The 26210-nt window shown below is 38.0% G+C and overlaps 2 protein-coding genes across 3 annotated transcripts in view; both read left to right on the top strand.

Annotated features, from left to right (window-relative positions):
* The first annotated feature begins 7063 nt into the window (after positions 1 to 7063).
* LOC149218217 (UDP-glycosyltransferase 72B1-like) lies at positions 7064 to 7933 on the top strand. Its single transcript, XM_089386511.1, has one exon. The coding sequence runs from the start codon at positions 7064 to 7066 to the stop codon at positions 7931 to 7933; it is 870 nt and encodes a 289-aa protein (XP_089242637.1).
* A 2380-nt stretch (positions 7934 to 10313) lies between these two features.
* LOC149218216 (zinc finger CCCH domain-containing protein 17-like) overlaps positions 10314 to 26210 on the top strand; it is a 112367-nt gene continuing 96470 nt past the window's right edge. Inside the window, exons 1-6 of one of the 2 annotated variants that reach the window (XM_089383850.1) lie at positions 10314 to 10665; positions 11228 to 11810; positions 11906 to 12001; positions 12132 to 12218; positions 12327 to 12428; positions 12575 to 12721. In XM_089383850.1, coding sequence (XP_089239976.1) covers positions 11373 to 11810; positions 11906 to 12001; positions 12132 to 12218; positions 12327 to 12428; positions 12575 to 12721 — 870 coding nt within the window. In that variant the 5' untranslated portion in view covers positions 10314 to 10665; positions 11228 to 11372. Of the gene's footprint in view, positions 11811 to 11905; positions 12002 to 12131; positions 12219 to 12326; positions 12429 to 12574; positions 12722 to 26210 lie in introns of both variants that reach the window. The other variant, XM_089383849.1, reaches the window with a different exon arrangement.

Raw genomic sequence — 26210 nt, 5'->3', positions numbered from 1 at the left:
CATTAGGAGCCCCAAAACAAAAGAATTAGAACCAAATTTGTGATGGTTAAGTTGCTTAACGGGCTTATATTTCTCTGAGAAACGTACCATAAAGGCGGTCTTTGTTGCGCAAACAATTTCAGTGTCAAGCTCTCCCTGGCCATCGCCACATCCATGATTTATCTACATAACCTGTATAAAAACATTCTCGACTGCTTTTTCCCTGTCGTAAAACAATCTTCCCTTATCGTAAGTAAAGAAGGAGGCTCACCACGCCTGATTTTCCATTGCCACAACACGCTAATCAGTTATGCCGACTGGTGTGCAAGCAAATCCTTTCCGCAACTAATTAACTAATTTGTAACCATTTTGTAACTATTCTGATCGAAAGGCTGAAACTTTTGCAATCATCTAACATATAATCCTATGGTTTACAAGAATGATAGGTGGGCAGAGAGGGGAGTTGATTTCAGAGGGAAACGCCTTACGGCGTAAATATAATTAATAAATAAATACATTGAATTATAAAACAAATATTATAATATTTTTCATGTTTTTTTTTTAATTATAAATAATATTTATAAAAAAATCTAGAGATCAAATTTCCAAATCAATATTGAAATTGGAGATTTTATGATAATTTCAATCTCTTTTAACTTTGATTAATATTGAAATTGGAGATTTTTATGATCATTTCAATATCTCTTTTAACTTTGAATGATTTAAATATGTATTTTTAAATATTTAGAATATAAAAATAAATTAATACTAGCACTTTTAACTTTGAATTATTCAAATATATATTTTTTAAATATTTAAAATATAAAAATAAGATAATAAGTAAATTTTTTAATATTTTAAATTTTATTAAATTTTTATCCTAGACAAAAAAAATTAATGATGGAATTGTGAATATATGAATCAAAATATCATTATATTAGATTACTTGTTATTATCAATGGATGAAATTGTTTGTAAATATATTAATCAAAATATCATTATATTAGATGATTTTTCAAATGTGTTTATCATCAATTAATCAATTTATGTATATTATAATACTAAGATTATTTATGAATAATAATATTTTTATGATATAATTATTTATATGAATTTTCTTTTTATTAATATAATTGGTGTGCATTTTATTTTAATAAAACTTACCATTTAAATGATGTGTACATATGCAAATAGAAGTAATTGATATTGCTAAAGAGAGAATAGATCAAACTTGTTAGTATTATATTTCTAAAGCGTTGACATTTTTTAAAGAGTCTTTTATTAATGCATACAACTTGTGTTAATTGCAAGTTGATATAGGCGCCACTAGTTGCCTGAGTGTGCTACCTATCCATTTGCTATATGTTAGGCTTTTTTCATTACTATATATAGAAACACACATTGGCATTTTCTATATAATAGATTTAATAGATTATTTTGCATTCTCTTTTGTAGAAGGTTTTTTTTTTTTTTTTTTTTGTATTTTAAGGTTGTTTTTAGTTCATGGGATATTGTTTTAAAAAATTTCATGGTATCAGAGTTTTCACTGTCCTTGTCTTTTTATGAGAGGTAGTGTGATTTAAATTAGATCTACAAGATCAAATTAGATCGAAGATAGGGTCATATTCTCTTTGGTGAAAAAGGTGTCATCTTGTATATTATGATTGGATCATAATTTTATACCATAATTCATGACCCTATGCTAGGTTTGGCTCCCACACTTGATATAGTTGATAAATTCTATATTATTTTTCCCAGATTGTGCATTAAAACGTTGTTTTAATTAAAAGTTTTGGTTTTTTTAGCTATGAAATCTCTTCCACATTGGAATATACCCCAAGGTGGTGTCTTATTTTGTGCCTTTATTTCCTAGGTCATAGAAGCACTCCTTCATTACCATATTCATTCTCAACATAATTTGTTGGTACCAATGCCATTCCCTTCAACATTTCATCCGCACACTAGGAATCCATCTATTGTGTGGCACTACTCATTATACCGGTACCATTGCTGCTTGAATTAGAAATGGGTGTTAGAATATTAATTCTTTCATTTCTCTTTCCCTTATGTTTTAACTAGAATTGCATGATAATTTCTTTTTCCATTCAAAATAATACAATCATTGAGCCACGAAAGTGGCTTCATCATACAGTTCAACAATGGGTCTTTCTCTTTGGAGGCATGGAGGGTGATGGAATAACTCTTACTTGTGAATTATATTTAATATCTAAATTATGAAATGAAAAAGTAATGATTTATACTAAACATGGAAGATTGAGATATTGGGAGAAATTACTAAAAATAAGGATGAATATTCATTCAAAGATTCATAGATAGTTATGGTGGTGGTTTGAACAAACTTCTCAAATATAATATTTTTTTATGGCCACCATAATTATATATAGTGACCATTTTGTACAATACAATTTATTTAATATAACTTCCCTTTGAAGATTTGTTTAATCTAATTCGATGGTCCCCTTGTTTCATGATTGGCTATTAGAGCCAACAAATGGTATCATAACAACGATATGCATTAAGGTTGTCTGAATTTTCATATGTTAAGATGCATATGAGACTAACATTTTTGTAAAGCTTTACAACTATGAGATTTGGAGATACTTAGTGGACTTAATCCCATTGTCCATGATACATACTCGAGTTTGCACTGGAAACAGTCACACTAAAGAAATTTGGAAGGTGAGAGTTTTTCATATCCATGATGCTAATGAGCATAGACTCTTATTTTTTGGAAAATAATACATTAGAATTTCTCCATGTTCATGGTTCAAAACCCAACTTCACAATCACTGAATAATGTTAATAGGCGACCTAGATTTGTGAGCATTGTGCAAATAATATGTGACTCCATTTCAAATTCACTTTAGATTGCTATTTGTAATAGACTTGTGTGAATTCATCTCCTCTGGTTGCAGAGTCACTATTGGTATCCTCTTCCTCTTAGCTCTTCTCATGGTAATGAAGGGAATCATTAAAGATCTAGAGCGGTTGGAGGATTTTTGCATTGCAAACACCAAGTCTTATGTTTTTACAAACAAATTTCCTTATCATGATCCCACTAAAGTTAATTCTCAACACTTCCTAACATCATTCATACGCATGCCAGTGAACACATCAAGTAGTCCCATGGGAGCTAGCTTCACTAGGTTTAATCCACAAAACCTGTTGGGGCTCAACACGCTCAAAAATATGTTGGTTCACATAAACATGGCTATGGGAGGTGTAGTAGGTCCAAATATCCATCCCAGAGGTAGTGAAATATTGCAAGTGTCTAAAGAGGTATCCTATTTTATTTAGATAAAAAGAAGCACGATGTTTCCCTATTTTATTGATTTTTGACATAGTCACTTACCAAGATAAAACATAAAGGGTAAAACTAATTTTAACATATATATCATTGAAATATAAAATGAAGTTTGGGATGGTTTTGATATGTAATGGAAATTTTTTTCAAGGTCTCACTTACCGTGGAAGAGTGATGAGTGATGGGAAGCTTTGATTTAAAGAAAGGGGTCCAATTGATCAATAAAAGGAGATTTATAAAAGGAGTCATGTTAAGTCAAGATTTGAATGAGAGTATATTGATGTAAGAATTGATATCAAGTAAAATAAATTCAAAACCAAGTTAAGTGACTCACATATTGATGTGTAAAAGGGTGCATGTTCTATGGTACCTAACACCCTAACAAAATATGTAAATTCATTACATGAGAATTGAAGTATAGTTGAAAATGTGGAGTTAAAATAAAAATAAGGCCATGTCAAAGTTAAAAGTCAAATCAATGTTTGGGTCATGTCCATGGTGTGTCAATTAAATTTTTCAAGTCAAACTCGTATTTTTATTTTTTATTTTTTATTTATTTATTTTTATTATTATTATTATTATTTTTTATCTTGATATCACTCCATCGAAGACACATATTTTTTGTAAGTAATTTCAGTTTTCTTGTTGGATGGAGACATTCACCTACTAGAAACAATTTATGGAGGTGTAGTGGAAGATTCAGATTAAAAAGCATATGTAGAAGGAAATTTAATTTACTTGAGTCAACGTAATGCTTGATGAGTAAAGTCTACCCCCATTGAAGAGGCAGTGACCCTAAAAACCCACTTTCCATGAAGTAATAAGTTATGCTAAATAACTACTTGTTATGATTGTTGTGAGAGAGAAAGGTTTGTGGTCATCCAAAACCACTTGACGTAATGTATGTTTGTGGTAATTTGAAACCACCTAAGGTTTGTGTGGTTAAGGATAAGCCTAAAAACCCAAGTTGATGATTATATTGATATATGGGAGTTAAGGGTATAAATATCTATTGATAAACTACGTAAGAGAAAAGGTTTCCTATAGAAATAGTGGATACAGTGGTAGAAAACCCATGCATTTAGGTGGATGATAACTTTTTTATATGGACTTAAACAAACACATTATTTATGTTTGTTTAGGTATAATATGAAAATTGAAGATAAATGAAGATGAAATAATAAGGCCAAAGAAGAAAAGTGTAGAGGATTGAAGATGAAGATGGGACCAATTCAAAGGACAATTGAAGATATTCAAATCACAATAATTTGTTAAGGGGGGTTATAATGGAATAACTCCTACTTGTGAAGTAAATTTAATATCTAAATTGTGAAATGAAAATGTAATGATGTAGACCAAACATAGAATCTATGGAAGATTGAGATATTGGGAGAAATGAGTGAAAATAGGGATGAAGATTTATCGAGAGATTTATGGAAAGATTTGAGCATATATTCATGTTGGTGGTTTGAAAAAATTTATCATCCATGATGTATTTGTTATGCTAGCCATAATTATATATAGTGACCATCTTGCACAATACAAATATACACTAGAATGTTTGCTTGCTTCATGATTGGCTAGTAGAGCCAACAGAGGGTGGCAGCATCAAATGAGGATTTAGAATGCTTTCAAATTGCTTGCTTTAATTTGTTAGATCCATTGCGATTTCTCTAAATTTGCAAGGTTGTTAGATGTACTATTATTGACAAAGGTGTAGTTACCATTTTTTTCACATATAAAAATTAATATTGGTCGTTGCCCTCTTCAAATTGTGTGGCAAGGACATCATTTCCAAAGTTTAGTTTATATGGCCAAAAATATATTAATTGGAAAAGGATATTAATTTATAAAGATTTTGGGAAAGACTTTTTTGGAAAGGATATTGATTTTTAAATTTTTCGAGGAAGACTTTTTAGGAATGGATATATTAAATGTTGAAGTTTCTAGGCAAGGTTTTTGTTTGATTTTATTATACATCAAACAATAACTTCATTTTGGTTCCTTGATTTGTTCAATAGGTCATAATTTCCTAATTAGAAATAGGGAATACGGGTTTTGATCGTCACCTTCATGGCACAATGTGGTTCCCCTTGGATGTGTAGAATACAAAACAAACACCCCTAGTTAATGTTCTAGTCAACACAAGTGCCATCAATCCAAATAATGCAAAAATATCAGGTTTGACTTCCATATTTATCTAAAAAGCACAATTGAGGTCGATATCACACTTTTGGTGGATTGAATTGCCTAAGTTTAGAAGTTATATCAATATGTCATTACTCCATGAGATGGAACATAACTTTGTTTATTATATTTTAGTTTTTGTAAATAAAAATAAAGAGTAGAAGAAAGGGAACATTATATACAACGAACTTTTAATTTAGATATGTGCATTTTCATGTTTCTGTGTTCATATATTACTCTAAGTTTTAGAAGATAGTAGTCATGATGTGGATATGAACATTCTAGAGGGACCCCATGGTTTGGACATGTGCGCTATTATATTTATGTGAGTTACTGTGTATACATTTCACTATTTCCACCATATAGATTTATTCTTGGGAAATACTTTAAATTCTTCTCAACTTTCTATTATTTATCAATTGTTTATGTTTTCTTTGAGGTCTCATATGTTTGATTAGTTGTATATTTGCTTTAACTGAAGCTTGAATCTGCCTTTTAGTCACAATTCAGAGTGGTCATCAAAGTACTATTACCAATGCTATCTAATCACTGAGTTGTGATAAACTGCTATAAATTTCCTTTATACTAGTGGAACCATAGTGGATACTACTTAGAGTATTGAAGCTTGATTGCACGTCTTCCATATTTCTTAGCTAAATAGTAATTATTGGATGAATGTTTGTTAATCTTCTTTTAATCAATAACTACATAGTGAACAAGGTATTGTTACATAAGCCATTTACCCATATAGGTAATGAAATATTGCAACTTGATTTCCTACAAGTGAAGCTATTATAGACTTAGATTAAAGGATTAGGCCTTATTTCATTTGAATTTTTATGTTGTTAAGTTATAATTCATGTTTGTAGAAAATTGATAATACTTCTGTGATGCCAATCTAACAGCTTAGTCAAAAGCTCTAAAGATTAATGTCATGACAGTATTACCCAATAAATAAAAAACACAACATATATTTTTAAAAATCATCCCCCCACCCACGTTATATATATTAATCACTTACGAATCTGTTGCAAGCACAACTAAACTGTTTAATATAGTGGTGGCATCGTCCATATGTCTGCACTGACGTTGCAAGCAAAATTAAACTGTTTAATATAGCCCCGGGTCCTGCCATTTTCCATACGTCTCTCCTAAATTGCCCATATGTCTGCAGTGATGTGGAAAGCAAAACTAAACTGTTTAAAATAGTGGTGGCATCGTCCATATGTCTGCACTGACGTTGCAAGCAAAATTAAATTGTTTAATATAGCCCATGGGTCCTGCCATTTTCCATACGTCTCTCCTAAATTGCCAACATGCTACTGCAAAGTCAACAAATGAATGAAAAATCCACCCTAAATTGTCTGTAGTCTTTTACCAAGTCCTCGGAACAACAAAAACGTGGTGGGTCATATATTTGTTTAAACTTTAGTTTTGGCTGCCTCCCCAAATTATTCATTACGACGCAAGCGCACTCATACATTTGTTTTATAACTATAAATTCTTTGCTTCATCATTACAGAACCCACCCTTCAAATGTTGGCATTTGCTTGTTGGAATATAGAGACTTTCATGGAGTCGCTAGAGCAGAGCCAAAAGCCTCATGTCGTAATATTCCTTGGGTTTGGGTCGGGCCATCACATCCCACTGCTCGAGCTTGCAAAGCGGCTGACTGTGTACCATGGCTTTTCTGTCACCTTCTTCATCGCCAAATGGATGGACGGCTCTCCTCACCACACCCTGCCGTCTTCGTCAGGGGACATGATCCGCTTCATAGAGCTCCCTGATGTTCAGATCGAAGGGGATCATGCCGAGATGAACATTTTTGTACGCATGCCTTTACTATTGGAGAAAGCTAAAATATTAGTGCAAGATGCTCTCACATCCTTTTCGTTTCCTGTCTGCGCTTTCATAATCAATTTTTTCGGTACAACCATGTTGGATGTCGCCTCCAAACTGGAAATACCTTGCTACATATTCTCCACTTCTAGGGCTTCTCTCCTCTGCATCATGCTCTACCTTCCAACACTTGTCCACAACATTAACATTTCCTTAAAAGATGTGGATTTCCTGATCGAAGTGCCAGGCCTTCCGTCGATTCCCAGAATAGATTTGCCAGACCCTCTTCTAGACAGATTTGATATTTCATTCAACTGGTTCATTCAACATTCCCTTCGGCTTCAAGAAGCTCATGGAATTATGATAAATACATGCCAAGAAATGGAACCAAAACAAATAAAAGCTCTCAAGGAAGGAAAGGTTCTGAGCGCTGTTGAAATGACCCCTTCCATTTATCCCGTTGGGCCGCTAATAGCTTCGCCTCTGTCAGAATCTGAAGAGAAGTTTGAGAAGGAGGGCTGCCTCAAATGGCTGGACCGCGAGCCCGCCTCGTCAGTTCTGTTCGTTTCTTTTGGGAGCCGTGGCACCCTGTCGAAGAATTAGATTCGGGAACTAGCTTTGGGGCTAGAAGCAAGCGGGTAGCGGTTCCTTTCGGTGTTGCGTAAGGAGCCTCCTCCTCTAACTGAATCCACGATGACTGCCGAAGCAGACATGAGGGAGGTTCTACCTGAGGGTTTCGAGACTCGAACCCAGGACTGTGGATTTGTGGTGGATTCATGGGCGCTTTAGATTGCTGTCCTCTCTCATCCATCCACAGGCGATTTCCTTTCTCATTGCGGTTGGAATTCAATGATCGAAAGCATCTTACATGGAGTGCCGATGATCGCTTGGCCTCTCTTTGCTGAACAGAGAATGAATGCCTTCCTTCTCGTGAAGGAGATGAAGGTGGGCATTGAAGCGCAGAAGGGAGCAGATGGATTGGTGAAGAGAGAGGAAGTGGAAAGAGCGGCGAGGGAATTAATGGAAGGAGAGGGGGGAATGGAAATGAAGAAGGGGATGGCAGAATTGATGGGGAAGGCCCGGTTTGCAATGGCGGAGGGAGGGAGTTCATACAACGCGCTGGCCAACGCAGCTTCTGTTTGGAAGGAAATGCATGCCACTAAAACACCACCTGCTACTTGAAACTTGAAAGGTCTTGCTTGATACGTCACATCTGGATGTTAAGACGGTTGACGGTTCGTATGGACTGTCGCGCCCGGCATTGCTCAATTCAAATCAACGGCTAGTGATTACCCAATCGTCTAACAACAAAATCGAATGGCACATATTTTGACACGACAATAGTTTGGGGAGTTCATTTCAGAGGGAAACGCCTTACAGCGTAAATATAATTGTGTATTTTCAAAGCAGATTTAGTATTTTTATATGGTTATTAAATCATAATTTTTACTACAAAACAATAATGACTTAAATTTTGCATCTGCATTTTTGATGTGGACTTTGAATTTTTTTATATGATTATTAGATTAAAATAATAAATAATGATTTATAAAAGTTTTTTTTTTAATATTTATATAAGATTTGTTTTTGGTGTTATTTTTTGGACTTTTCGTATCGGAATTTGGCGAAATTTTTCGAAGTGAAATCTTGATTTGTGTTATTTAAATTCGTTGGGCACTTCGATTGTGGAGGTGTTACCCAACAAGTTAAGTTTGTGATTTCATTAAATTCTTGCTAGATTTTAGAGAAATTAGACCAGGAAAACTCATTGGAAAAACTTCCAAAAAATCTCACTAAAGACAACTCGATTTATATATAAATCAAATTATTTTGTTTAAAATTTGGTGAAAAATAATTCTATCACGTGAACCTATTCATGATTTATAAAACTTTTTATATATAAACTAAATTATTTTGTTCTTTTTTACTTTGTTTAAAATTTGGTGAAAAATAATTATGATCACCTGAACTGATTCTAAATAATCAAATCATGTTTAAAGAACAATTTTGAATGGATGAACTTTCAATTTCTAAAATTGTTATTATTTTAAAATTGTATAATTTAAGTAAAAAATCTGACTAAATTGACCTTGTGTCAATATTGATATCACAATTTAAATAATTTAATAATCAATCTACCCCATTCACTCATACTTAATGGTACAATGCTCCAATTTTACACACAATAGCAAACTGCTTTGTCCCATTATGTCTTTATAATTTTTACTTTGATTGAGCTATATTTAAACTATTGCAATGTGTGTTTGAAAATGATGCATTTATGTATTTGTAAGCAATCATAGTGATGCCATATAGATTTTACATATAATAAATCATATTGATGCCATACTCACAATACAATAGGGTGCGAGTATTGAGCAACATTATTCATCCTTAAGGAATCCATAATTAAATGAATGTATACATTATTTGAAATCATAATATCCATTTTCATTAAAATTTAACAAATTTAATAAAAAATTAAATTACAAATTAAAAAAAATTAAATTATGAACAATTCCTCATTTAAATTTCAATCTAGAAAAACCAAAAAAATTTTCAAAATATATTTTTGAATTTTTAAATTGATACATTAATAATTTTAATAAAATTTTTATTTTTTAAATAAATAAATATAAAAAAATGATAATCAATTCTATATATAACTCTTTTCAATCATAAATATTTAATTACAGTTAAAAAAAATAAATTTTATAATTTTATTACTTTTAAAAACACTTTTTACAACCTATCATAATATCAAAATATTTTATTTAAACTAAACCACCCCAACTATTGGTCCTGGTTTATGTGGCTAATGTTGCACTTGTTTGTTCAGCCTTCCTTTCATAAATATCTTTTCAACCATATTAAAAAAAAAAAAAACCTGTAACTTATCAAACTCATTAAATCATTATCTTATCTTTTATCAAATGATAAACAGCCCTACCTTACTATAAAAGCGTCGAAATGCTTGCTTTTTTTAGAGTTCCCTTCATACGCAAAATGTTCCACACGTTCTATACTGAAAAACACAAAAAACATGCAATAAGCATTAAATCGTGAAATGCATCTTCTGCCACTGTGAAAATTCGCGTTCCCCATTTCCCATCACCGTTTTATAAGAATTGGTACGACTTTGCGGTCTGCGGAGACAAGGTGGGCCTCTCAGCTTGGCGTTGGAAGAAAGTTCACGAGGCAGAGCAAACAGAGAAGAGTTCGGAGGGCATATTCATTTCTTCGATTGTTTATTCGTCTAAGACGAAGAGTCCGAGGACATGTCCGGCGGATGACTTGGTGAATTTGTTATCAAAATTTTCTTAATACTCCGAAAGGTTCGGTCTCAGCATTTCCCTTTAACATCTTTTATTTTTTATTTCAGTAGCAGACACGAACCAAATCAAAATACCCTTAATACGGCTTAATTCTCAGTCCCGTAACTTGGCGGTAATTTGTTTTCCCTTTTCTGCTCGATGGTTTAATGTCGATGAACGAAGCAGTTGTGTTTCTGGGCTGCTTTCGGGCAGTTCTCATAGGGCGGTTTTTAAGATTTCCAGGGTTAGAAAACTGGTTTTCGACAGGAAATCTGCCCACGATTTCGAGCCTTAAATCGAAAGTGTACCTGGTTTGATCCAGTTTCTTTTTAAAAAATAGAAATTCTGTATTATTCTCTAGGTGAAGATTACAATATCAGGTTTCTTCTCTTCTGGACTATATCACAGCAACACTGAAATGTTTGTTAGATGGGAAGCCGAGAAAAGTTTCGGCTATTTGATAGTTAGTTTACATTTAAAGGCAGCGGAGCAGTTTTTTTTCATGAAGGGTTTGATGTTTAAAGGCAGACAAGCAGTTAGTTCGAAAGGATTGGGCGACAGTAACAGTTTGTTTGGTGGACAGGATCAGGCTTTATTTCGTATCGACCCAGATAGCTTCCGGGAATTGAGAATTTGAAGAGTTTAAACAGACAATTATTGCTGTCAAATTACAGGTTTCTGGCATCAGGGTTTCCTGCAATTAGGGTTTACTGGTATCAGGTAAAGCCATGGACGTCGAAACCTCAGGAAAACCTACAGGAAACAAAAGAACCTACACACGTCTGCCAAGGCAAGTATGCGTGTTTTGGCAGGAAGGCAGATGCACTAGAGAATCATGCAATTTTCTGCATGTCGACGAACCTGGATCAGTCAAAAGGGGGGGAGCAACTAATGGGTTTGCTCCAAAGAGATCATATAACGGATCGGATGAGAGGGACATGCAGGCAGCAGGACCTCCCGGAGGATCGAGAAGGAATATTTCTGCTAGATGGGGAAGAGGACGAGGTGGTATATTCATATCCGACGAGAGGCAGAAGATTCGCAATAAAGTATGCAATTACTGGCTTGCAGGCAATTGCCAGCGTGGAGAGGAATGCAAATATTTACACTCCTTTGTTATGGGTTCGGACGTGAAGTTCTTGACGCAGCTGTCCGGCCACGTTAAGGTTTGTGCTTTGTTTTGTGAGGTATTATAGGTTGTTTTGGCCATTATCTAAGGTCCTTGAACACGATAATAGTGGCGTGTGGTTGCACCCGGCAGGCTATTCGAGGGATTGCTTTTCCTTCTGATTCTGGTAAACTCTATTCTGGAGGCCAAGACAAGAAGGTTATAGTGTGGGACTGCCAAACAGGACAGGTACTTTGAGCTTTGACTTGACTTTCCTTTCTCTTCTTTAAGTTCATTTTACTTTAATATTTTCGCAGCAGCCTATTTCAGTGTGTACTTGTTAACATATTTCACTGTCTTTGTTTAATACATGTAAAAGGGTAGAGACATCCCATTAAATGACGAGGTTGGATGCCTCATGAGTGAAGGCCCATGGATTTTTGTTGGCCTCCCAAATGCAGTCAAGGTGATTTAATAGGCTTTAGGTTTGGAATTGATTCAATCTGATTTATTTGGGAACATAGTTATTTTCTTGCATTACTCAATCTAACATAGTGGAAGAATATTTTTTCAGGCTTGGAATATTTTGACCTCAACAGAACTAAGTTTAGTTGGTCCCAGGGGACAAGTACATGCCCTGGCTGTTGGTAATGGAATGCTTTTTGCTGGAACACATGTAAGGGTCTCAGTGGAATTAGAGTGCTTTAGCTGATTCTATAATCAACTTTCTGATGTATTTTGCCTTTATAATCATCTGCCTGATCTGTTTTGTGATAAAAAGAGTTTGCAAAATAATTATATATTTTTCTTTTAATTTCACAGGATGGCAGTATATTGGGTTGGAAGTTTAGTCCTGCTTCCAATACCTTTGAGCCTGCAGCTTCCCTTGTAGGGCATACCCAAGCTGTTGTTTCATTAGTCTCAGGAGCAGACAGACTTTACTCTGGTTCCATGGACAAGACAATAAGAGTAAGTTTCTTTGCTTACTGCCTATTTTAGTTGATTATGGTTGAGTTTCTATTCTTGCTGTCTATTTTCAGTTGATTATGATTCATGGGAATTTTTAAGGAATTGACATTCTTGTAAGTTTAGAAGCCTTTGGCAGATTTTGACACTGCACAAGAAAGTCAATAATAAAGATTTGGTGAAGCTTTTATAAAATCTTCAACTTATTATTATATTTATATATGATGTAAAAAGATGATATAGCTTTCAACAAAGTCAATTATAACCTATAGAAATTGAGCAACCATACATTTTTAATCCATGAATCTTTAGGAGAAAATCAGCTGATGGTAATACTATTACTACATTTTCAATCTATGAATATTTTATGCAAAATCAGTCAAATGGTACTATAAAATGTTTACCTCTGTGATCACTGCCTACTTTGTTTTTTTATTAAATAGAATTTTGCTTATGATTTTTAAGTAAAGTGGTTTTGAAGGATCTATTGATTGTCCAAATGCTGTCCTTAGGGTTTTGAAATGGTCTTTTATTATTATTTATCACTTACATTGCAATTTTGACCACACACATTGATGTCAATAGTGTTTGCAAGGATGTTTGGTTGAAAAAATAATTTAAATCTATATGCAAACTTTCTTTGAGGTGAGATCCATGTATATCAAAGTGGTGGCAACATCTGGTCCCCTGGTGCGGAGAGCACAATTTCACCATATATTTTCGGCTTCCAAATCCAATAGGGAGGATCTTACATTCATATCTACTCCGAACCAAAAAATGGATTAAGAGGGAGTGATAATAGTCATGTGCCAGTTTGCCACGTGGATAGCAGATTCTTCATGTATATTGGTGGTTGTCAAGTCAACAAGTTCTCCACCAATTCCTTAGGTTGCGAACAACTCATCTTTTGAAATCATGGTGCACTTGCTATGAGTTATTGCGTGTCGAAGCCCCTTATTTCCACCATTAATTGGTATAGGGAGTCGATCACTTTTTTCTTGATAAAACACATCCTCCTTCCCTTCCAATAATTTTCTAGATTGAGTACTGCATCAAGGATTTGTTCATTAGAAACTTTACGTCAAGGATTCATTCATTGGAAACTTTGCATCAAGGATTCATTCATTAGAAACTTTCCTTCTTATGCTTTTGCCTGGGGTAGGAATAAGGACCTCGAGACTTGCATGATGAAAGTGTTGATGGCTTGAGAATGTCCATATTGTGTGTGGATGATCTTATAATCGATTACCCTCTTTGGTGACCCTATTCCTCTATGAACTAAGGTTACATCTCTCTTGCATTGGAGATCCTAGGCTTCTTAAAAACTATACTCCATTGATATCAAAACGATCCATTGATCGAATCGGTGGACACTTTGAATCAAGAACTAGTTGGAACTAGACTAGAACATGTAAAAAAAATCAAATTTTAACGAAAAACATATGTATTCATGTGCATCCATATGAATCCAAACCATATATACACAAATAAGAAAAAGTTCTCATTTATATAGCATGTAAGGGCGCACATAACCAAAATAGCACCAAGTGCAATCCATCTCTGAACTGAAAATGCATCAACAAACCGGCTCTAGATGGCTTGTAACATCCAAAAAAAGTCATGCTACAACAAACACCTACATATCGTCAAAAGATTTTATATTGGGATCTTCGTCATCAATATCACCATCTAACCATTAAAATAAGATAGAAAAAGCTTAGCATGCCAAGTCAAGGCTTCTTTGAGTGATGGGTACATTTTAGTAGGTTTATGATATAGGAGTTCAACAATCAATGCCACTAACATCAAGGTACATAGAGGGCTTAGTGTTCTTGATTAATAGTTAGTTCCATACCCTCGTACCTCACAAAATCCAATGGAAACATTGTAATCCCCCCAATTCCAAAATCCTAAAAATTGTTAAGTTTGTTGGATTTTGAGTGGGATCTAAAATTCTACTTTCTCCATAGGAAATCCAATGATGTCAGAACCACTCTAAAAAACATCTCGAGTCAATTAATGTTAATGTTAATGTCCTTTATTTTTCGATTTCATCATTTTACTTTAAGAATTTAACATTACCATTAATTGCATAACATTATTAGCGCAATATGGTCAAATGCTAGGCTTCCCCACTCGTAAAATATTGCTTTTTAAAAAAAGAAATTGCGTTTAAATGATCCCTGGTAGCATCATACAACAATGATCAGTTTGGTATTGAACCAATTGGTTTCATATAAGAATTGACCGGTTTGGTACTGAACTAGCCTTTTTCGGTTTGTGACATTGGTTTGGACTGGTTTTCCCTCGAAAATGGTTGGATTGGCTGGTCTCGTCTGTTAAGTTTTCTGAGGACTTAATTGATCTTTTCTTTAGATAATTGCATTTCATCATTTTCATATTGAATTCACCCCACAACATCACAACGTTATTCAGTAACATATGCAATTATATAGAAAGAACAATATCATCATCAATGCAGCGGAACATAAAGGAACAATATAAGAAAAACATTCACACATAGAGACACCAAGATTGATTAGAGACCAGGGCAAAACCCACTACGGGGAAAACTCTTTCAAATTCTTCTTTAATTAGATTATCATAAGTCGTGGGTTTTTCTAGCACTTGTAGCACGAGTGCTTCAGGGACATAAAAAGCCTACTAGAGACAACCTTTGGGTTGATTGTAGACCAGTGCCTAGGACACCTTAAATAGAGGAGTGCATGGAAGATTATGTGAGAGGAGTTTGTGTAGCACTCAAATTGTCACGTAATTAAAAAGGAATAAAGGGGGCTTGGTTCAATAGCTTGTGATCTAGGTAAACTCAAGCAGGGGGTAAATTGGGCCAACCTCAAAGAGAAATGTCTTGTTCTGGTGGCTGACACACAACAACATGCAACTTTATATTAAAGTTGTAGTGAAGTGAAGAGGAGGAAAGGAAGGGGGGAAATCGATGTATAGCGCTGTAAATTAGACATAATCCTAAGCAACAATGTTCCGGCAGAAGGATGGAATTTGATATGCAGGGCTATAAACAACACAGAATCCTAAGCCACGATTTTCCAATAGAAATATGGAAGAGGGGGCAGATGAAAGAGTGGCATACTTACTGAGGTTCCATACCAGATATAACATGGGTACTGTTAGCGCTAAGTGGCAAAAGTAAATCTGGGCTCACACAGGTACTGCAGGTTATTCAAATAAAACAAGTAAATCTGTCTTGTCCACAGCTACTGTAGGTTATAGGTTAACGCAAGTAAATCTGTCTTATGCACAGGTACTATTCGCTTATTTAGTAGCCTAGATAAATCCATGAATCAGAGGGAAATCAACAAATTCATCACACTATCTTAGAAACATATATGAAATGAGATTACAGAAGGGAAAACATACTGCGCATTGATCTGCTTGGAATCACCAGGGAGTTTCATTAATACTTGAAGGGCCCCAAATACCAGTCCATTACATTTAGCACATGTTGTTCTGATCCCTTATGAACAAGCCATTTAGAACCAAGATTGGCATCTCAGGATTCACACCCTCATTGGAGCGAGATTCTAGAACTTGTTCTAAGAGTTTCTTCCCCTCATTTATACAGAGAAGGGGGCTTTGGATCAACAATTACAAAAATATCTCAGCCAAGGGCCTGTTGTCCGACGGACTAGCTGCCTCGGCCTGCGGCTCTGCTGCCCAAAATGATTACAATCGGGATTTGATCCCTTCTTGGAAATAAGGAAATTATAGAAATAATAAGAAAAGGAAAACTGGAGGATGATGGAGGAAGAGGTCAGGCTACGTCTCAGTCATCGTGTTGTTCCTCTGAAAACCTCTGGTCAGGCTACGTCTTAGTCATCGTGCCATTCCTATGAAAACCTCTGGTCAGGCTACGTCTCAGTCATTGTGCATTCCTCTAGCTGCTTAGCTGGTCCCTGTCGCTTTCGCCTTGTCTGCCTGAGTAGCTCGTTCTTCGGAGTTGGGAGTGGGTCAATTGTGAATGCTTGTCGTGGAGTGGAAGCAGAGGATCTCTCGACAAGTCCTTTGTTGTGTATCGAAGTGGAGCCCCGTGCCTCCATTTATTGTCTGAAGTCGGGTGGCGGAGTAAATGAATTTATTTCAGTGGCTCGTGTAGTCCTTAGTTTCTTGTTGTAGAGGCTTCTACAAGACCGACCCATCTCGATTTCCCACTGCCCCGTGCCTTTATTCATTTCCTCAGCTGCCGATCCATACGCCTTCAATGCCCTGTACCGTGCTCTTGCGGCCTCGCTGTATCGGGGTCTTTACTTTTGAAGCATTTCGAAACTGCGAGCTATGATGCCCTCAACCCCCTTTGGTTTAACCCCTCTTTGCATCATAGGACCGAGGGCTATGACCAAATGCTTAGTCCTCGGGCGCTAGGGCCTTTGGACTTCCCTCTAGGGTCTTTTTCCTTTGTTACATAGAATCCCCCACTTTGGCGATTTCTAATGCTCGCTTTAACTATCTCCCCTTGAACCTTGTGATCACCAATTTGTGGGATTGGGCCCACCCGAGGTATTGCAATCGCAACATAGAAGAGGGTCTTCCTATCATATTCCCTGGAGCTAGTCGATTGTCTGGACGCGACAGTCTATAAAATGCACTGCATAAAGTATCGCATTCGGGGGGGGGGGTCTTCGTATATCGCAATCACAAGTCGGAAGGGACTTTGATGGAGGGGGGCCTGGACTTGCGCGATTGCCAATTTGCGATGGGTGACGTCATCATTGCCACGTGTCACCTTGTGAGTGGTGACACATGTCACCCAGAAATGCCCTTGTAGGACCTCTGGAAACGCCGAATCTGCGTGCCACGTGTCCTCCGTATTGCCACGTCATCTCCGTACTGCCACGTCATTTATAAGGACCAATGGTATTCCGTCTCGTGACCCCCTGGAGGAGAGAGAAAAGGGCCCATCCGCCCTTGGTTTTTCTTTGAATTTCTTTATTAAATGAAATCGGCCCCTCCTGACGCTTTAACAGTGAGGGCCCGAATCTCGGTGATTTTAGTGTTATCAGTGTCGGCAGCTTCATGACATTGGTATTTGTTTGCACCCTTTGACTCTTGTGATTGTCGATATGCGATATCGAAGTTATGGTTCGTGAACCATCGATATGCAATCTGCAATACCAGCGATCACTGATCTCACTACCCTCCTTTGCTGCTGCTGGAAGCTTCGATTGCGATTTGCGATGAGCCTTACCCTTGGTCTTTTTTCTCTTTGTTTTTGGATTTCGAAGGGTCCCTTCAGTTTGCTCTAACTTCTGATCCAGAAGTCCATTTTCAGAGTTCTATTTACTGTTGGAAAGCTCGTTCCGAGCACTATGCAATGGAGAGTGTCCGACTAAGTTTTGAGAGCTTCTGTGGCTTGGGAAATGACTTCAAACTTCACTGCTCTTTTTGACCCTTTACACAATTGAAAACACATTTAGTAATGAGTGACAACATTAGCTCCAATTGGGGATAGTGTCTTGCTGGCAAGGTGCTGAGAACCTGTAGACCAATATCCTTCACCATTGGGCGTGGAGTTAAAAATATAATGAACTTGTATAACCATAAAATCTCCATGAAACTTTGTGTGCAGGGGGTATTTTCCTCATCAAACTAAAATGCAGAAATAAAATTTCTAACAACTGGAAAGTAAATGCTCAGCTAGTGAGCGTATTTATATACATTCCTACTTACGCACATGGCTTAATTTACCTAAGCGAGTTCAACCCTCGAATGGAGCTAGGCCAACATTTGGCTGTTGGACCTAATGCCCCCATGCCGCTGAAAAATAAAAATTAAAACAAGCATTCGCCATGAAAAATCTGTAAATGAAAAGCTTGATGCATGCTCTAGACACAACCTCTGTTGCTGACTTAAGAATGTCGCCAGGTAGTTAGCTACAGGGTCATATAACTGACAAGAAAAATTTGCAGTTGCCTCTTTTTCATAGGCAGTTCGCTGACCAATATCTTCTCGGTCAGGGCAGCTACAAATACTGTTTAGCTCCTCAGCCTTAGATTTTTCAAGCAAAACTTGTTGCTGGAAGCTTTCTCCCCACTTGCTGGTAAACAGATCCATTTGACAATCCTCGACCATCTCATCCTCCTTTGAATGATACGAATCATAAATTAGAGGAGGTTCTTGATCTTGTTCTCCAGGTGTAGGATGTGCATTGTAAACTGGAGCCTCCCTGCTGACCTCCTGATGGGCCTCCTCTTCTTGTGCAGCTTCCCATGACTAGGATTGTTGTGGCTCTGCATCACTTGACTCTCCATCAGAGTCATATACATCATAGGAAGGAGAAACATCAAATTTGGCCGAATAAGATCTCTGAGGGTTTATTTGCAGCTCGATGATGTTTCCTTTCTTTCTTTCTTGCTCATTTAGTGATGCTTCTTGATGCAAGTAGATGTTTTCTTGGCGCAGAGCTCCACAAACATCTTCAGCGAGGTCATCGACCTCGGGAATGTCTTCATCATTAAAATGTGCGCAACAATCTTCAAATAGAGCATTCAGAGGATATAATTTTTTGTAATATTAATGGAATGCTATATGAAAACATTTCAAGGAAGATATGCTACCACGAGGTATCGTTTTAACTTTTATACCAAGCTCTAGCATCCTTATCTAAAGAACACTTGAACAACTTCATTTGTACATCTTCAAGAAAAATTCCTTGTTGCTCCATGCATTCATGAAAATCTTTGAGGTGCTGGTCAGGCCTTCTCTTTATGTTCCCACTGAATCTAGGAAAATAGGTATACCACTCATGAAACGAAGGGACATGATTGGGAGAACCAGCAATAGAAGAAAAATCAAGTGGGGCAAATTAGTTGGCCAGGAATGCGGGAATGGCTATTTCGAAAACCTCCCTATATGAGTGATTGCAGGTTCAAAGGTAGGGAAAGTTTTCTGCTTCTCTAGCATCAGGGCGAGTATGAGGCAGATTGAAAGGTAGGATGATCAAATAGAGATGTGGATAGTGGAGTCGCCAGGGTGCTTACCATAAAATTAAAACAATGGAGTCGCCAAGGTGAGAGATCTTCAACCCACACTTCCCTTTCTCACCTAACAGAGGAAATGTAAAACTTTGTCGTACCCAGGGAAAAATATTCTAATCTGTTCCCTAGCAACGACGCTAGAAAGAAGTTGTGGCTTTTTCTAGCACCTGTAGCACGAGTGCTTCAGGGGACATAAAAAAGCCTCCTAAAGACAGCCTCTGAGTTGATTGTAGACCAGTGCCCAGGACATCTTAAATAGAGGAGTGCATGGAAGATTATATGAGAGGGGTTTGTGCAACACTCCAATTGTCATGTAATTAAAAAGGAATAAAGGGGGCTTGGTTCAATAGCCTGTGATCCAGGTAAACTCAAGCAGATACATAGATCCAAATGCTCAGGGGGTAAACCGGGCCAACCTTAAAGAGAAATGTCTTGTTCTGGTGGCCGACACACAACAACAGGTAGCTTTATATTAAAGTTGTAGTGAAGTGAAGAGGAGGAAAGGAAGGAGGGAAATCGATGCATAGGGCTGTAAACTGGACAGAATCCTAAGCAGCAATGTTCTGGCAGAAGGATGGAATTCGATGCGCAGGGCTGTAAACAACACAGAATCCTAAGCAACGATTTTCCAATAGAAATATGGAAGAGGGGGGAGATGAAAGAGTGGAGTACTTACTGAGGTTCCATACCAGATATAACATGGGTACCATTAGCGCTAAACAGCAAAAGTAAATCTGGGCTCACACAGGTACTGCAGGTTAATCAAATAACACAAGTAAATCTGTCTTGTACATAGGTACTGTAGGTTATAGGCTAACACAAGTAAATCTGTCTTATGCACAGGTATTGTTCGCTTATTTAGTAGCCTAGATAAATCCATGAATCAGAGGGAAACCGACAAATTCATCACACTATTTTAGAGAAGGAAAAACATATATGAAATGAGATTACAGAAGGGAAAACATACTGCGCATTGATCTACTTGGAATCACCAGGGAGTTTCATTAATACTTGAAGGGTCCAAATACCAGTCCATTACATTCAACATGTGTCACTCTAATCCCTTATGAATAGGCCATTTAGAACCAAGAATGCAATCTTAGAATTCAGACCCTCGCTGGAGCAAGATTCCAGAACTTGTTCTAAGAGTTTCTTCCCCTCATTTATACAGAAAAGGGGGCTTTGGATCAGCAGTTACAAAAATATCTCAGCCAAGGGCCAGCTGTCCGACAGACTAGCTGCCTTGGCTTGCGATGACTCTGCTGCCTAGAATGATTACAATAGGGATTTGATCCCTTCTTGGAAATAAGGAAATTACAGAAATAATAAGAAAACTAAAATTGGAGGATGACGTAGGAAGAGGTCCTTCTGCTGTTCCTGTGAAAACCTCTGGTCAAGCTACGTCTCAGTCATCGTGCATTCCTCTAGTTGCTCAGCTGGTCGTTGTCGCTTTTGCCTTAACTGCCTGAGTAGCTCGTTCTCCGGAGTTGGGAGTGGGTCAACTGTGAATGCTTGTCGCGGAGTGGAAGCAGAGGATCTCCCGACAGTCCTTTGTTGTGTATCGAAGTGGAGCCCCGTGCCTCCATTTATTGTCTGAAGGTGGGTGGCGGAGTAAATGAATTTATTTCAGTGGCTCGTGTAGTCCTTGGTTTCTTGTTGCAGAGGCTTCTACAAGACTGACCCATCTTGATTTCCCACTGCCCCGTGCCTTTATTCATTTCCTCAGCTACCGACCCATACGCCTTCAATGTCTTGTACTGTGCTCTCAGGGCCTTTACTTTTGAAACTGTGAGCCATGATGCCCCTCAACCCCCTTTGGTTTAGCCTCTTTTTGTGTTTCTGCATCAAAGGATCGAGGGCTATGACCAGGTGCTTAGTCCACGGGTGTTAGGGCCTTTAGACTTCCCTCTGGGGTCTTTTTCCTTTGTTACATAGAATCCTGCACTTTGGTGATTTTTGATGCTCGCTTTAACTATCTCCCTTTGAACCTTACGATCGCTGATCTGCGAGATTGGACCCACCCAAGGTATCGCAATCACAACATAGAAGAGGGCCTTCCTATCATATTCCCTGGAGCCAGCCGATTGTCCGGATGCAATGGTCTATAGAATGCATCACATAAAGTATCGTATAAGGGGGGGTCTTCGCATATCGCAATCGCAAGTTGGAAGGGACTTCGGTGGAGGGGGGCCTTGACTCATGCGATCGCCGATTTGCGATGGGTGACGTCATCACTGCCACGTGTCACCCTTTGAGTGGTGACACATGTCACCCGTAAATGCCCCCATAGGACACCTGAAAATGTCGAATCTGCGTGCCATGTGTCCTTCGCACTGCCACATCATTTATAAGGACCAATGGTATTCTGCTTCGTTGACCCCCTGGAGGAGAGAGAAAAGGGCCCATTCGCCCTTGGTTTTTCTTTGAGTTTCTTTGTTAAATGAAGTCGGATCCTCCTTGCGCTTAAGCACTGAGGGCCCGAATCTCGGCGATTTTAGTGTTATCAGTGTCGATGGCTTCATGACGTTGGTATTTGTTTGCACCCTTTGACTCTTGCAATCGTTGATATGCGATATTGGAGTTATGCTTCGTGAACTGCCGATATGCTATGCGCCATGGGCCTTTGACCGTCGATTGCGATTTGCGATGTGCCCCTGGAGTGCGATCGCCGATTTACCCCTGCCGATACTTCTTGACTGCTGTGACCTCCAATATGCGATCTGCAATATATGCGATTGCTGATCTCACTAACCTCCTTTAGTGCTGCTGGAAGCTCCGATATCGATTTGTAATGAGCCTTACCCTTGGTCTTTTTTCTCTTTGTTTCTGGCTTTCGAAGGGTCCCGTCAGTCTGCTCTAACTTTTGATCCAGAAGTCCATTTTCGGACTTCTATATACCGTTGGAAAGCTCGTTCCGAGCACTATGCGATGGAGTGGGTCAAACTAAGCTTTGAGAGTTTCTGTGGCTTGGGAAATGACTTCAAACTTCACTGCTCTTTCTGACCCTTTACACAGCTGAAAACACATTTAGCAGTGATTGAGAACACAACAGAGAGTACAATAAGCCCAAATCGGTAAATAATAATTCAAGTCAAAGTTTGACTTATCCAAGAGAACGACCAATCGAAATCCAAAATATCAACTAATTGTCAAATCTGGTCAAAGTCAAAATATCAATAATTCTGCACCTTCTGTTAATTTAGTACCCAGTCCGGTACTTATGGTTCTGGACTTAATTCGATACTTACGATTTTGCACCCAGTTCGTTACTTACGGTTTTGCACCCAGTTCATTACTTATGGTTTTGCACCCAGTTCAGTACTTACAGTTCTGCACCTAGTTCGATACTTACAGTTCTGCACCTGGTTCGATACTTACAGTTCTGCACCCAGTTCGGTACTTACAGTGTTGCACCCAGTTTGATACTTTCGATTTTGCACCCAGTTCGGTACTTTCGATTTTGCACCCAGTTCGGTACTTTCGGTTCTATACCTAGTTTGGTACTTACAGTTTTGCACCTAGTTCGGTACTTACAGTTCTGCACCTAGTTCGATACTTATGGTTTTGCACCCAGTTCAGTACTTACAGTTCTGCACCTAGTTCGATACTTACAGTTCTGCACCTGGTTCGATACTTACAGTTCTGCACCCAGTTCGGTACTTACAGTGTTGCACCCAGTTTGATACTTTCGATTTTGCACCCAGTTCGGTACTTTCGGTTCTGCACCCAGTTCGGTACTTTCGGTTCTATACCTAGTTTGGTACTTACAGTTTTGCACCTAGTTCGGTACTTACAGTTCTGCACCTAGTTCGATACTTACAGTTCTGCACCTGGTTCGATACTTACAGTTCTGCACCCAGTTCGGTACTTACAGTGTTGCACCCAGTTTGATACTTTCGATTTTGCACCCAGTTCGGTACTTTCGATTTTGCACCCAGTTCGGTACTTTCGATTTTGCACCCAGTTCGGTACTTTCGGTTCTGCACCCAGTTCGGTACTTTCGGTTCTATACCTAGTTTGGTACTTACAGTTTTGCACCTAGTTCGGTACTTACAGTTTTGCACCCAGTTCGGTACTTTCGTTTTTTGCGCACCCAGTTCGGTACTTACAGTTTTGCACCTAGTTCAGTACTTTCGTTTTTTGCGCCCAGTTCGGTACTTCTGTTTTTTGCGCCCAGTTCAATAGTTCGGTACTTTCAGTTCTTCACCCAGTTCAATACTTACGGTTTTGCACCCAGTTCGGTACTTTTGGTTTTGCACCTAGTTTGGTACTTACAGTTATGCACCCAGTTCGGTACATACGGTTTTGCGCCCAGTTCAGTACTTTCAATTGTGCACCCAGTTCGGTACCTTCAGTTGTGCACCCAGTTCGGTACTTTCGGTTGTGCACCTCGTTCGGTACTTACGGTTTTGCACCCAGTTCGGTACTTACGATTATGCACCCAGTTCGGTACTTACGGTTTTGCACCCAGTTCGGTACTTACGATTATGCACCCAGTTCGGTACTTATGGTTTTGCACCCAGTTCAATACTTACGGTTCTGCACCTAGTTTGGTACTTTTAGTTTTACACCTAGACAAGAGAGAGAGAAGTGATGATGACCAAATGAGCTTGAGGTCAGTTGTATTTATAGCCTTCCAAGGGTGTCTAATTTGCTTTAGGGCCTACCTAATCAAATATGCACATGTGGGCTTTTAATTCAAAAATACACTTTGCCTTGTAAATTGAGTGCTTCAATAGTCTCTCGAAAAGAGGAATCTTGCCCCTTGGAATTTTTTATTGCAATGAGAAATTAACACTCCCTCTCAGCTAGGGAGAAATTCTAACTGCATCATGTAATCACCGCAAGTATCTTGTCATCAAATCATATCTTGTTGTCATATCATGTTCCATCTTCTGCTCAACTCTATCTTCTGAAACACTTTCGAATCTAAAGAAGAAGAATCAGGGAGGATTAGCTTCCACCCTCTATAATATCGGAGAGCACATCTCAATCCGAAAACAATATCAGGGAGCATATCTCAACCTGAAACACATCGGGGAGCACATCTCAAACCAAAATCTCATGGGGGTGCTAAACATATACAACCCCATATCAAGCAATAGGTGATATAGGGGAGCACATCTCAACCCATCCAATTGCCTACTAATTTTCCCATCAATGACCTTCAAGGGTCATGTGGTAGAACACCTGCGTCATAATCCGAGCTTGGGCGAGATACCCGACTTACCAAAAAGGTAATGATCGCACACCCCCAAGACTCCTCAACTCGTTGGCCAGACGGGGAGGGACAATCCCAACAAGCCCGACTTGTGGGTATGATGCCAATTGGGCTATACCTTGCAAAGACCAAGATAGGGGAACAACAACTCCAACCCTATGGGTAGCAGATAGGGGTGATACCATATTGTCCAGAGATACCTCAACTCCAGGAGCCATCCATGTTAATTCCACACCCTGGGAACTCAAACAAGGGGGAAGAGCTGGCTTAGTGTCCTCGATCAACGATGCTCTTTGTATATCACAAACATATCATCATGGTCACATCTGGTATCGACTTAATCATCATGCCGCAATAGCGGTAGTTTCCTGTTCATGCAGGTCATCAAATCAAATATCATATTAGAACAAAAAATATATATCACAAAAGGATACCATATTCATCCTCCCTCTCATGGAGGTGGCAACCACAAGCCTAAGCTTGTCTTGTATGGTAGCGCTGTCTCAATGTAGGAAGTTATCTCAGTCCCAACAATATACGGGATTTTCTGCCAATCGCATCGCACTCAATATTATCACAATGTATCTTTGTCATATCCAGAATCTGCTCAAACAACTCTCCATAGAGCTGCTTCAACCTGCCTCACAACTAGCCATGCCAGCAACATTGTATTCAACCTTGATTGAGCTTAAACCTACAAACTTTTCATTCAAAAATATCATGGCATATCTCATACTACAACAACACACAAATGTGCTTATATCATCAATAACGATCCCAATCAACGTCATTACATCCATCCAGTCTCATATCATAGGAAGAATATCGCAGACCAAAAATTGATCATCCCATGCAAATACCTTGAAGGGTGCTTGGTGGTAACTCAGTGTGTATGAAGCAACTCAATCATGCATTGACTTAGAAAACATCAATGCTTCAATTAACTATTGGTTGCCAAGACAGGTTCAACAATATCTCTTCATAACTTCTTGAAATTCAATCAGAGTGTCCAATGATTCGCATTTCAACTTTCTTTAATAGATTTTATTTTACAATCTTCAGAAAGTAATCCATCATGCCATGATTCTGCATTTCGAACTTCAAGGCCAACTCCCTCTTACTTTGATCATCAAAGGCTCATTACCTGTCAAGAATAGACCATCAACATATAAAACCAAAATCAAAGTCATAATTTGGACCACTTTTGGAGTAGAGGTTCAGATTGGCACATCTTCCTGGCTTCACGAGGTAACTGTCAATG

Source organism: Pinus tabuliformis, chromosome Q, assembly GCF_031772625.1.
Source record: "Pinus tabuliformis cultivar Carrire ecotype Pingquan chromosome Q, CPIR1, whole genome shotgun sequence".
NCBI lineage: Eukaryota > Viridiplantae > Streptophyta > Pinopsida > Pinales > Pinaceae > Pinus > Pinus tabuliformis.
The sequence above is the reverse complement of the archived record's forward strand: the minus strand, read 5'-3'. Positions and strand labels throughout refer to the sequence as shown.